The 13,506-nt window shown below is 38.4% G+C and overlaps 1 protein-coding gene across 1 annotated transcript; it reads left to right on the plus strand.

The window, feature by feature from the left end:
• Window positions 1-1,377: 1,377 nt before the first annotated feature.
• On the plus strand, window positions 1,378-12,596 carry ZC4H2 (zinc finger C4H2-type containing). The gene is made up of 5 exons (XM_053473548.1): window positions 1,378-1,570; window positions 5,199-5,370; window positions 8,454-8,626; window positions 9,983-10,145; window positions 11,974-12,596. The coding sequence occupies exons 1-5, from the start codon at window positions 1,518-1,520 to the stop codon at window positions 12,085-12,087; spliced, it is 675 nt and encodes a 224-aa protein (XP_053329523.1). The 5' UTR covers window positions 1,378-1,517; the 3' UTR covers window positions 12,088-12,596.
• Window positions 12,597-13,506: the final 910 nt, after the last annotated feature.

The raw sequence follows: 13,506 nt of genomic DNA on the forward strand, positions 1-13,506 counted from the left end.
TTTCTACATAGCGGACAGGAGACAGTGAGTTGTTATCAATATAATGTATTCACCTTAACGTATACAGATGTCAGAGGTAATTGGTCAATAGAAACAAATACATGGTCCTTAGCCAACTTTAGCGTTACAGTACAAAAGCGTGAGATCTACACGCTTCATTTCAACAATGGTTTTTTCTGTTCATTTCTTACTGTGTTCAATTTCATGCAATTCACCCCGAGTTACCGACACAAGCTTCAACCCTTCAAATACTAGTTCTTGCTTCTATGGTGAAACAAGCCAATATTTTCCCATCTGGATACTCTTGCACCTGTCGTGTTCACATTGTTCGGAGGTACCGGGCCACCTCTGATGCCATCGTTATGGGACATCTGAGGCTGTCCTCCTCATACCCACACATCTCAAGCCCAACTTCGCTGATGGGCATATACATGTATCTACATATCCTACACTCCTCTAATTATGTAGCAGTATGTCCATATATCCTGGACGGTGTGTGACAGATATGCTTCCTCTTCTCTAGATCAGTATCTTTGTGGGCTGATGCATGCCATATGTAATATATAAGTGGAATTTTTTAAGGAGATCTAGAAAGGGCATATGTCAGTCACCCTGTTACATCTAAAATGCAAATAAAAGTGTGGTCGGCCAAGAAGCTTCTCCAAACAACTTAAGAAAGAGAAAGGGCGCCATTACTATGTCATCTGCAGTGCCAACATCACCGGGGTGTTAACATTCTATTGCGACGTCGAAGGACATGCAAAAGATCGCCCTTGGCTTTCATAACAATTCTGATCATGTTGCAGCCCATTCCATGAAAGATCCTGTATCCCCCTGAACACAATAGTTGAAGCCGGATGCTAAAGGTACCGCTTAGATGGTGGATGCTGAGCTTTGCTTGTGAAAATTTTATAAATAATAAACTCTATCAACATTTAACGGCACATCATAAATCACCGGCAGCAAAATCACTGAGAGCAACCCGTTTGTGTTTTTTTTAGCTTCAAGAAATAATAAAATCAGGCCTCATCCCCATTAGCCCAGCCTCGTAAATTTCATCCTCGCACTAATAAGCCATTGATGAATGGAGATCGCAGTGAAGCGAGGACGAGGATATTAACACGAAGCCTCTAACGCGCGGCCACACGCAAACTCATTAGACTGCAATATATTTCAATCCACTTCTCTCATTAATCAGCATACAAAAAAGCGCAGCCCTCCCTCTCCTGACAAGCGCTCGCATTATTATTAGCCCCAACAAATTGATTAAGACCCAAAGACCGTGGAGCCAGCAGGAAGTGAAGGAAAGCGCCGTACCGCGTTGCCTTCTGGGAGTTGTAGTCTTTATCCTCCAAGGGTCTCATGCAAAGACTATGGTAGCTGGACTACATTTCCCTGCTGCTTGCCAGTGCGCCGCTGTGCCCGATCGAAGCCTTTTGCTTACATTCTAACCATTGTGTTGTTTTTGCTGGCATTTTGTTACATCTCACGGGGCATACAATCGCAAGGTGCAGAACATGGGGGATGAGCAGGAGATCATGTGCAAATTGGAGAGCATAAAAGAGATCAGGTATGGGGTTAATATTCATTTTTGATCGTGGCTATTACACTATTGGGGCAGGCATTTTGCCTGGAGAAAATCTATTGTTATCTCCATTAAGAATACGGCTAGCTTAGTACTAATCTTTATAAGTATGCCGATGTGCTTAACATATGTGTAATAACATACACATACGGATATGTGTGCAAATATCAGTGTCTGCTGCGATTACATACAGAAATGTCCCTTTTATTTAAATCTCAGCATCTCCCCAGATCATGTGTTCTGATGTTTATTTGACTTTTTCAGCAATCATAACATTTTCGTCTCTAAATATTTGCTACAAGAACCTTGTTTGTACAGATTAGAATAATATACAATAATACAGTAGGTTAAAGTTGTTTTTTCCCCAAGGCATCTGTTGGATGGGTTAATAACTGGGGATTCCCTTACAGCACAGTTATTTGCTGTATTACAGTAGGGCTAATAATATGCATATAACATCCCTTTCATTAAATCAATATCTGCCTGATGCATTTCCTATGAGAGTCAAGTGCCATCGCAGGCATAGTCTCAACACACAATGGATGAATGAGGTCCCTGATCATCATCATCCTCTTCAATATCATGAACTCTGCATCAAATAGTAAAGCATTGTTATACCAACAAGATGCTTTGGTATTTGGGGACACAACAGGAGTTCACTTTTGATGATATGTCCTTAGGGGATATTAGAAATTGTTGTCATAGTCAAGAATTGCTTATTCCTCCCCAATATACAATGGACTCTGGGGGGGTCTATATAAAAGACACATTCTGATGCAATCACCGTAGCAACCAATGGATTGCTCAAGCCGATTGTCCTACTTTTAGCTGAACCAGAATTTCGTATTTTACACAATCTTACAAATATTTAGCTAGAAGCTATGTGAATAACATGTAATTGGCCATTTACAGAATATTTTACTCTGAAAGGACTCACGTTTCGTGTGAATGACTTTGTGAAGTGAAGTTTTGTTTTTCCCAGTAAAAGTACAGAAATACGATATGTGCTTGATTAAATTTACTGTTCCTGTGCATTGAAGTGTTTTCTATCTTGGTACCAAATAAAGGCTCACGTTCCAGTAAAACTCATTAAAAGTGGCTAATGTAATTGACGTGTCAGTAGCAAGTCACAATGGTTCCTGTCCTTGGAACTGTAGATTCTGAAGACAGCATCTACTATCTGTTATTTGTGGGAATACCGCGAGGTAACACGAGGTAGCCTCAGGCTTACTCTCCAGCTCCTGTCTACACACAGTTGTAATTACGTGTTAATGATATTACAGCTTTCAGCAATTGCAATTTCTTGTACTCATTGCTGGCTTCGCCCCCGAGGGAGGCGGCTGCCTTTGAACACTTTCCATGCCATGGAATAATGGAAAGGAATTATTCAATCAGATTTAAAGGAGAACTCCCACCAATTTAGTTGTTTGCTACTCTTATCCGATTAAAAATGAGTTCTCAAAATAGTGTGCTATTTCTAATCTTTCATGTAGGATAAATGTTTTAGATTGTCCCACTGAAAGCACTATGTAAGTACTTTTATATCCATTTATTTAACCTACACATGGAAAAGAATACCCTAGTGAGAAGCTGCAGCTCCACACCACCCTTAGCGGTTCTACACATGGGCCACTGATTGGCCGCCGCCATTGGCAGGATAGTGCTCCTGTTGTCATGCATGCCCGTAGGGGTTTGCTTCAAGCCCCGTTGTTCACAAAAAAGCCAGGGCTGGAGCTAACTGAGGCAGGTTTATCATGTGCCGTCAGATGTGTTTTGCTGAACGTATCTTCTGCGTGTTAAATAGCTGGGAAAGCGTAAAGCTCATATGATGGCTGGATTGTTCCTTTTAAGACAGCTGCAAATTAGTTCTGTTATCTTAGCCTTATCTACTAGACAAAGACATGGCTTATCTCACTACCTTGTAATCAATAGAATGGTCTACTAATTATCACCCTGACGCTATGACTGATGAAAATCTATAGGGAAGCAGGCCTTGCCATAAAGAATCAGCTCGGTGTGGTGTTTGGTGCAGCAAGTGCCACCCAAAATATCACATGATCGACAAAAATGGCAGCCTCCCGGCCAGCAGATATAGAAAATATATTGGACCAAAATGAAATGAAACCAATATGGTTTCCATGGGATTTTTACTCTAACTGAATGCCTTCACAAAAATGCATTAAAATACAAAGTCTTAAGGCATATTATTGTAGAAATGACTGTGAATTCTCACCCGGAGCACAGAATATAGAATCATTTGTTAGGGTTATAAATTAGGGGCTTATTCACCTAATTGGTGCTGGCTAACAAAGTAACTATTCCATAGTGAAACAAAAAACTTGGGCTCGATAACCTATTCTTTCTTCCGTATGTTTTGACTTCAGATACCCAGAAAATGTGCATCTTTGTTTATATACGCTATATTGTGACTTTTGAAAATGTAGAATGCAATACAATAGACTCATTCCCGCCTGAGCATCTAGAAAAGAGGGGCGAGTGGATCTGGAATGAAGAGAGTGAATATCCCTCTTTAATAGGAATTCTATAGGAATAGTTGGTCATCAATGCATAAAGGTAGTAACATTCAAGAATATATGAGAAAGACTTCTTGCTGTCCTGAAGACAATATTAAGATACGGAGACATTTCTGAGCTTTAGAAGTTCACTGGGAAGCTAAACTCTGGAATGTCTGAGGTCTAAATTGTGCTGCCTTAATAATGGAGTTTGCACAATCCAGAACAGGATAAAGCTGGTGAGTGGCGTTAGACTTTTAGTTGGCACATTGAAAAGTACGCTGATATCTCCCGTGGCATACCAATGAGGCTATTATTATTATGCCCCATGAATTGCATGCCACTCCATCAAAAGAGCAACAGGAAGCTATGTTTGTGTGTGGCTTTTTTTAGCTGCATGTGTGTTTTTTCAGCTGGATGTCTCTTTAGATCTACCACTTTTATTATTCTTTTTGAATTTGTATTACCAAATATACAATATACTTATATCTACAATCTGAAATTACATCTAGATGATATAAGATTTGTTCTGAGCTGTGGGGAAGTCTACCTAGGTTGCATTAATAAGGTCTACACACACACATGGAAAGCAATTCTTGCAGATATGGGTGAGACAGGCCAAGATTTAGAACAACAGTGCATGAATTGAGCTCCTCTCTTCTATGGGTTAGATTGTGTAGTGATTTTCTGGCAACCCTTACATCCAGGGTATAGTTTGATCTAAAAAAGTGATGCACATGTACCTTTGCAAATAAAAACAGGTACTTATTGTCTACTAGCAGGGGCTTTCTGTTGTAGTCTTCAAAATATCTTATTAATGTGTATCTTTATCCTTTTTAAGTGTGTTGACCACTTGAAGGCAGAATGCAAATGCTCCTATAATGTGGTCAGAAAGTATTACCATACTTAACAACATCATTTGCAACATTCACGCAGAAGAAGGTGACACAAATTTGTTTTGCCAATAGGAAGGTCTATATCATAAGCACTTGTAGTAAAGTTCCAAAACAACATTGCACTTAACGATAACGTTGACATAACTTTGGAAAGGCATACATCAGTAGAGCAGTTGTTTGTAGAAATCATGTTTTTCATTTTAGGAACAAGACTCACCAGATGGAGAAGATAAAAGCTCGACTGAAGGCAGAGTTTGAAACCCTGGAGTCCGAGGAACGGCACCTTAAAGAGTACAAGCAAGAAATGGACCTCCTTCTTCAGGAGAAGATGGCTCATGTGGAGGAGTTGAGATTGATCCATGCTGATATCAATGTGGTAGGTTCCTCAGCTCCAAAGTGACCCATGGCTGTTTTATTTTCTTGAAAAGAAATTAGTTTTGTTCCTCTTCTGATAATGCGGTTAAATGCAAGCTGAACTCTTCTCTCTTTGGTAATTCAAAACGCAGCTTTAGAAACATCATTCCTAGCACTGTTGATTGGCCAAACATTTCCCAGAAATAATTATTTTGTGATGTTCTTTATTCAGAATTTGTACTGGGAACACGTATCTTTTGACACAACAGCAGAAACTAATTGGTTGTCGCTATTGAAACTAGACTAAAGCTTCCTAAAGCTTTTTTGTTTTTTTCCTATATTTTTTAAACCATCAGAAGAAAGAATATAATAACAAATCTGCTCAGGTATATTTTCTTAGCTCAGTAGAGAGAGCCATTATTGGTTTGTGTAAGTGAAACAACACCTTGTAAAAGATTTAGGGACAGTCTAACAGAGAAAATGATTGTAAAATATTATTTTAAACTAAAAGTTGTGATCTGCACATTCCTAGCTACCATATTAGTCCTCAATGCTGATATTTCTAAAAGAAGAGGAAATAGATAAATTCTCTGATATTCACTGTCCATACATGATCTTTTCTTTGTAGACATACATTAATGCATAGATTAACAACAATAAATGGGAGGCTATTTAACGATACAGTGCTATTCAGGGTTGTCTACTAGGTAATCATGTGTATGGATGTGCCATTTACTATCTTTAAAACCTTTTTATTTTAAATTCAGAAAAAATTATAACCGAATAATGGTTTATTTACTAATAGCAAATTCCCAATTCATACCTATGAACGTAGCTCTGTGAAAAAACGTGAACAAAAGTTTTAATGGCCACTAAAATTGGTTTACCGACCCTTAACCAATATTTCCTAATTTTTTATTGGTGATAGTAGGCAGAAACAATTAATGGATTATGTAACTAAAATGTCTAAATTGGAGTAGGGTTCCAGGGTTTCTGTACTGATGGAAACAAAAATAAAATATGTTTGTGTAATTCATTCATGGAAATAATACATGGCTTAGATTAGAAAACATCAATCTCAGTTACAGTTTTTTCCAATAAAAATCGACAGGGGAGAGGTTTTTAATTCTAGTAAACAATAGGAAATAGTCCTCACACCTCTCCCGAGATCAATACTCTGGGGAGTGGAACATCATTCCAGACCTTTGCTCTTGTTCGGAAGCTACCCAACCCATCGCAGCGCACATATACTGTGCCCCCCACTAATATTGGCACCCTTAGTAAATATGAGCAAAAAAGTCTGTGAAAAATTGTCTTTATTGTTTAACACTTTGATCTTTTCTTCAAAAAATACACAAAAACACTCTGCTCTCATTGATATCAAACAATTGCAAACACAACACAGGTTTATTTTATATTTGTTAAATATATGTGTGGCACAGTTATTGGCACCCCATTAATTCAAATGAGAAAAATATATTTGAAGTATATTCCCATTGATATTTTACATTTTTTAGTACACCTGGGTGACCAGGAAGAGGAAATTGTTCAACCATGATCTCGAAAAACCATGACTTCCGGCCTTGCATGGACAGAGCTGGTTTGTGTCCTTGAGGGGATTTGGATCTCAAAGAGGGTCCTTTCCTCTTAAACAGGGACACTAAAGAGTTATTCTTTCTAATAGTTTTGGATAGACACGTCGAGCCCGTTTACGAAACGCTGGGCCCCCAGCATGTGATCCTTAGTTGCCATAGAGAGCTGGCGCACATATTTTGTCGAGCCCCTGACAAAACTTTCAAGAAGCCTTTTCTGTTTCTATAGCAACAGGCTGTCATTAAAATTACTTGAATAAAGAATCATTTCTGGACAGGCTTTGGGCATTATATAGTACAGGGAAGGATTGCTTGTAATGAGACATTCCGTTATAAAGTCTGTTAACTTTAGCAGAGTAGGGGAAGCTGCACCTTTAATTACTGTGTTTGTTTTGTGCGAGATCTACAGCTTCCCAAAAAACCTCCTAAATTTCTCTCCCTAAGTGGACGATAAACAGATAGGATGTTAGGTAAGTGGAACAGCATCCAAGCAGAAGTGGTAGAGTTTAATACAGTACAGCAATGGGGTAGGTATGCACCCATACTGAAACTAAGATGGCACTAAGAACTGATTAAGGTCTCTACAGCAAGAAAAAAAAAACAGGGAGACCAGATGGGCCTAATGGTTTATATTTGCCGTTAAATTGTATGTATCTGTGTTTCTAGGCAGTGCAATAAGGAGAAAAAATGCTTACAATTATACACTTTGCAGTATTCAGACTTGCTATCCCGAAATAAGGAGGCAGAAGAAACCTCCCTACTTCCTTAGTTGTTTGATGAGGTCTCATCATGCACATTTCAGAATTCCATGTTAGCTTAGCATAAAAAGTAGAGACATTTTTCTTGCCTGTGTGAATGCTCTGAAATGTGTGGCCTATTTTGCAAGCTGCTTACAGATTTCTGTACCCACCATGGGGCAGCATCTAGGCTTCTCTTCTTTGGAGTTTATGTCACTTCCCTACTTCAATAGATTTCCCAACTGTAACATGTGATTTGGTTAATCCAATCTCACGCCTCTACGTGTGATGTCAGACTTTCACTACATGTCTTTTGCATCATCCCTGAGTAGGATTTCCATTAGTTCATCTTGTCAACAAGTGGCTTTATAAGCAGTGTGCTATAGTCTTAGCAGCAATAATTCCAGACTGGAGTTGGAAAGGTTAAAATAAACCCTTTTGAGAAACGATGGTAGTTCTCCAGGGGAAGTGCAAAATTAAGGAACTTTTCTTTTAACCCCTTAAGGACAATGGGCGGTCCCTAAACCCATTGAAAACAATACATTTTGAGCCCGTACATGTACGGGCTTTGTCATTAAGGGGTTAAAAATCATCAGAGTTAGTTACATTTTTTGCATTCTTACCAACAAAAAGATCTATATGTCACAATGTTTCACCTGGCAGTAGGGTAAATGGCATAATAATAAAGTGCTTAATGTTACGGTTGTGTGAATTTAGTCCAATATGAGTATATTTTTTTATACCTTCTTTAAAATGCAGTTTTCTTTCCTATGCAGATGGAAAACACAATTAAGCAGTCAGAGAATGATCTAAATAAGCTGCTGGAGTCCACACGGCGATTGCATGAGGAATACAAACCCTTGAAGGAACACGTAGACGCCTTGAGGATGACGCTAGGACTGCAGAGGCTTCCAGACCTCTGTGAGGAAGAAGAGAAGCTCTCTTTGGAGTGAGTCCTTTATATCGCCCCAGATGTGTGTTTTCTAAGATTAGGTCTAGTGTGATTTGTAAGCAGGACGGGGTAGGCTTAGATTGTGACACAGTAACGTTAGATGGGAAGATAAGAAATATCAAACACTGTAAGATGAATATCAGCAGTGGGCCGTTGTGAGGGGCAGGGGGACAATTGCCCCTGGTCAGTCTCCATAACTGTGTGATAAAAAAGAGGCTGCTAGAAAGAAGGCTTCAATGGATACTAGGAAGGGAATAAGTGAGTTAGAGGGTAAGGGAGTGAGTTTGTATGTATGCATGTGTTAAGGTGAGTGTGTATGTCTAAGTGTGTGTGTTGGAATGTGTGTTTGAGTTTGAGAGTGAGTCCATTGTATAAACCCCTCATTTTGCATACTTGTATATCCCTGCAATCTGCCAGCACAGTGTACAAATATTATACAGCATATGTCTTAATCAACAGTTCTAGTTATTTGTGGAAAGTTCTGCCATATTGGACACTGATTAAACAATGGTTATTTTTCACATTTCATGCAGCACTTCATATAAAAATATATTAAGCAAGAATTACTAAAATAATAGCTGCACAGTTCAGTTTAAATGTTACTGTTTGTTTAGAAGAGGACTGGTGTTTTAAGCATTATAGCGCATTACCGTATACCGAAGCCTACAAAATAACATTATTCTTGATTCTTACACTTTAAGCGTTATTTTCTACATTATGTGCTATTTTGTCTAAGAAAACATTACATAATCATTTCTGAATCATCTGTAGTTTCTCCTGCTTCTTGCTTGATATTTATGGGAAAAATGTCTACAGCAAAACCTAATCTGACAGTCATATTTACATACAAAGCTGGAATTTTTGTTTGATGTATTGCAAAAAGCAAGCAAGCAAGCATTATAAGAAATGCATGGGTGTGTGTGTGCATAAAAGTGATTCTTCTGCAAAAGTATCTTTAGCAATCAAAGTACTGGTCCAATTGGGAGAGTACCATTGCTCGGTATCATGATAACACATACAAAGTTTGTCTATGTCCAAAAGTAGATGGAAAATAGTATTTTTCTTATACTTCCTCATAAATGTATATGTAACGTGCGCCCGGGCCGATCATGATGAAAGGGTGCTGGTCCTTCCATAACACACAGCTAGAGAATTAAAATGTTCAGCTCTACTTTAGCATATATACTCGATAGAAACTTTTTAGCTAGCCACCCCGTAGCCTCCAGAAATGTTTGTATGTTTGTTCATGCTGTACAATATAACATGCTTATGGCGTATCACCTGTTGCAAAATGTTTGCAAAAGATCGGTTTGTAGATCACAAACTCAAACATGCTTCATTATTTGGTTCCAGCTACTTTGAGAAACAGAAGGCAGAATGGCAAACAGAGTCTCAGGAACCTCCTATTCCAGAATCACTCGCTGCAGCTGCTGCGGCAGCACAACAGCTACAAGTGGCCAGAAAGCAGGACACAAGACAGACGGCCACTTTCCGTCAGCAGCCACCTCCTATGAAGGTAATTTTTCTCGTTCCATCTTCTCTTAAGACTTTAGATGATAAGAAAGGGTTAAAGTTTGCACGTGAATTGGAGGAGTGCATGCACCTGAGATTTTACTTTAATTTATAAGAAAACATGGTTTTAATTTGAAAATTCTGAGAATGTCAATCAGGAACACATTTCATATAATTTAACTGCTGAAGGGGTGACTCCCGTTTGTTTGATTGAAGCTTGAAGTGCTGGTGTTTCGTTGCTCTGAAATGAAGAAGTGTATGTGTGTGGGGCTCCACAAAGAGCCACATTGGACACCGGACCCCAAAATCTTCTGAGGAGGCAGTCCCTAAAGAGATACATGGTCTCTTTCTCCATGGCAAAAGCTTGGAGGGGGAGCGGATGTTATTGGTTCCCTCAAAAGTGCCATGAGGGGGACCTCTGAGGTTTTAGAGGGAGGCAGGAGCCCAGAAGGCATCACCACCCTCACCTAGAAGCCGAATCATCTGGGATTCCACTCTGCTATGGCATTTTCAGTGAACCGTTTCCATGACTTTGCTTGCAGCCCTATCCATATTCCATTTGACAATTTAGATTAACCCCTGTTACTGGAGTCACAGTCATAGATAATAATGTGCCAGGGTGAACTCAGTATATCTCTATAAGGACAGGTTTCATCAGTGGGAATTGACAAAGTCTTTAAACCTGTAGGGAACAAACAATTTGACTTATCTTCAAACTCACTCTAGCGTCTGAATTTATGGGACAAACGTAAATCACTAAATCAAAGAAACCTTAACGATTGGAGCAAGTATGCCATTAAAGGGCAGCAGCTGTATATTGTTGAGGTCTGTTATCTTGGTCCGGTCAGTTCCTATCATACTGCCTCGAAGAGATGTCTATGGGTAAAGGACTTCATTAACATTACTATAAAAAACAAACGCAAAAACCCTCAATATGTGCTTGATTGGAGCCAAAATAGCATGACTGCCTACAATGGTGATATACAGATAAACAAATCTTCATTGCTACATTAAATTAAAATATGCCACGCTGATTAAGAAAATTATTTTTTTCCCTTGAGACTCCCCTTTAAATCATAACCTACCTATCTTAAGAATTATATGCAGAGAAATTCCACTGCTAAGCATCATATTTTCTGTATTAGGAAACACCTGTGGCTAACGTATAAAAAAAATATTGGAATTAAGGCACTTGTAAGTCCTTCACCTTCAAGGGCACTTGTGTAATACAGTACTAAATTATGGTTCTCATCAACATAGATTACATTCTCCTCATTTCATTCTCTGCACACACTGGAAATAATCAACAACCCAGAATGAAAAGGACACACTAATTTAAAGACAACCAAAAAAAGTAATTTATTATATTATGCCCATCAATACATTAAACATTGAAAATGTTCCAGAGCAGCAGCTTTTAGAATAAATTATAGAAAAACACAAAATAAGACTAATTCTTAATTATCTGACTGAGAGCCCTTTCTTCAGGGCTAAACACCAGTATTGGGACAGACCCCTAACACTACGGAATCCATAAACCCCTTTGCATCATTAAGTCCCTTATCTTAACTTAATAGTGTCCTACCTACCCACCAGGTCCAGTACCTAGTACAATATGTTGGCACCCCATTGCCTTTAGTTGTGAGCATGTGAGACATTATGTTCCCCCAGAGTTTAATCCTATGTAAAGGCTCCCTGCTTGTTAAAAGTATAATCTTTCTTGATCATATTGCGTTCAATCTGCTATAAATTGCTTGTTGTGTGTTTTTTGTTTTGTTTTCCTATATAGCTTACACTTTACGATTGAAACTAGTTTTCTTCTTCTTCCACAGGCTTGCTTGTCTTGTCATCAGCAGATCCATCGCAATGCACCCATCTGCCCCCTTTGCAAAGCAAAAAGCCGGTCCCGAAATCCAAAGAAGCCAAAGCGGAAGCAGGATGAATAGAGCTTCTTTCCTCCTCCTCTAATACCATTCTGCAGCTCCTTCCTTGATACTCACTAGTAATAATGTAACTGTAATTGCCCTGAATTCTGTGCGATTTTGAACTGAATTGGTGTTGTTTTTCTATTTAACGTGTTGTAAGCACAACAGGGCATGTTTCATTGCTGTGGCACCGTTGCAGTGAAAAATGGCTCTGGGCTTCAATACAAAAGCCAAATGTTCAGCTGTTCGGGCTGTTACTCTGCCGTAAAACATACATTCCCAGTGTTCGTAATTTTTTTTTTATTATTTGTTTTTTAGAAATAGGATTTTTTCTGGTGCTGTTCTAACATTCAGACCTTTAAACAAAGTCTTGATATGTTTAATGTTGAAAGAGAGAAATTGTGTGAAACTACAGTTTAGAGGGTTCTTTCTACAGATGACTGTGGCTTTTATTTGATTGCTCAAATATATTTCATAGGCAATTGGATCTGTGAAATAAAATGTAAAATATTCATAGAAAAAAAGAAAAATTGTGCGTGCATTTCTTGAATAAATCAAAAGCTAGGTCAAATGATGAGCCAAAAAACCAATTTTATTTCCTGTTTCATTCTGTACCTCAGTTGACTTATCAAAGGGATATAATAATAATAATATAATAATTTTCTTCTAATAATTCGTTGAAAAGAAATTCCCACTAATTTTTATTAATAGTATCAGATTAAAAAAGTATATATTTATATATATATATATTAAAAGCAGTTCTAGTTTTTGCATTATATCTTAATTTCACATTCTTTTTATTAGATTTTTAAAAGACAATTTGTTTTTGTACAGAAAAAGAAACATTGTCGGTGGTTAACATGTCACTAAGTTCGTTCAATGCAATAATTGTGCAGTGACTTAACAAACATTTGTTCTCAAAATTGAGATAGAAATCTTCTTTTCCCTTTAAGCATAATATCTTCAGGCAGCTACATAATAAGATAACAGAGTGTGGACTAGCTCTGTTATCTTAGCCCAGTCTACTAGACAAACACCCTGACTCCTTATCATACTACCTGTGATAAACAATATAATGGCTCATTGCTAATTCAAATCATCTACAGTAGGGTGATCGAGGGTCCGAGACTGCCCACAGTCCCGTAATAAGGGAACCTGTTCTACATCATGGGCAAGCTGAATTCTGGACACTGCAATGTCCTGGATAAAAATATTGTGTCCTGAGAAGCTGAATTCTGTCCCACAACAAGATGTTCCGGCAGCCGTTCCCTCCCGCATTGATGCTGGCAAGGCAGAGGCACTGTGAGGAAACCGCTAGACACATGGTGTACACACGGACGGAAAGGTAAGTCACGGGTATTTTGAAAGTTACAGGTTCTCTTTAACCATTACAGAAACAATATGACACTACAGAAATGAGCATTATAACGTAAGAATGTG

The sequence above is a fragment of the Spea bombifrons genome, chromosome 8 (genome assembly GCF_027358695.1).
Source record: "Spea bombifrons isolate aSpeBom1 chromosome 8, aSpeBom1.2.pri, whole genome shotgun sequence".
NCBI lineage: Eukaryota > Metazoa > Chordata > Amphibia > Anura > Pelobatidae > Spea > Spea bombifrons.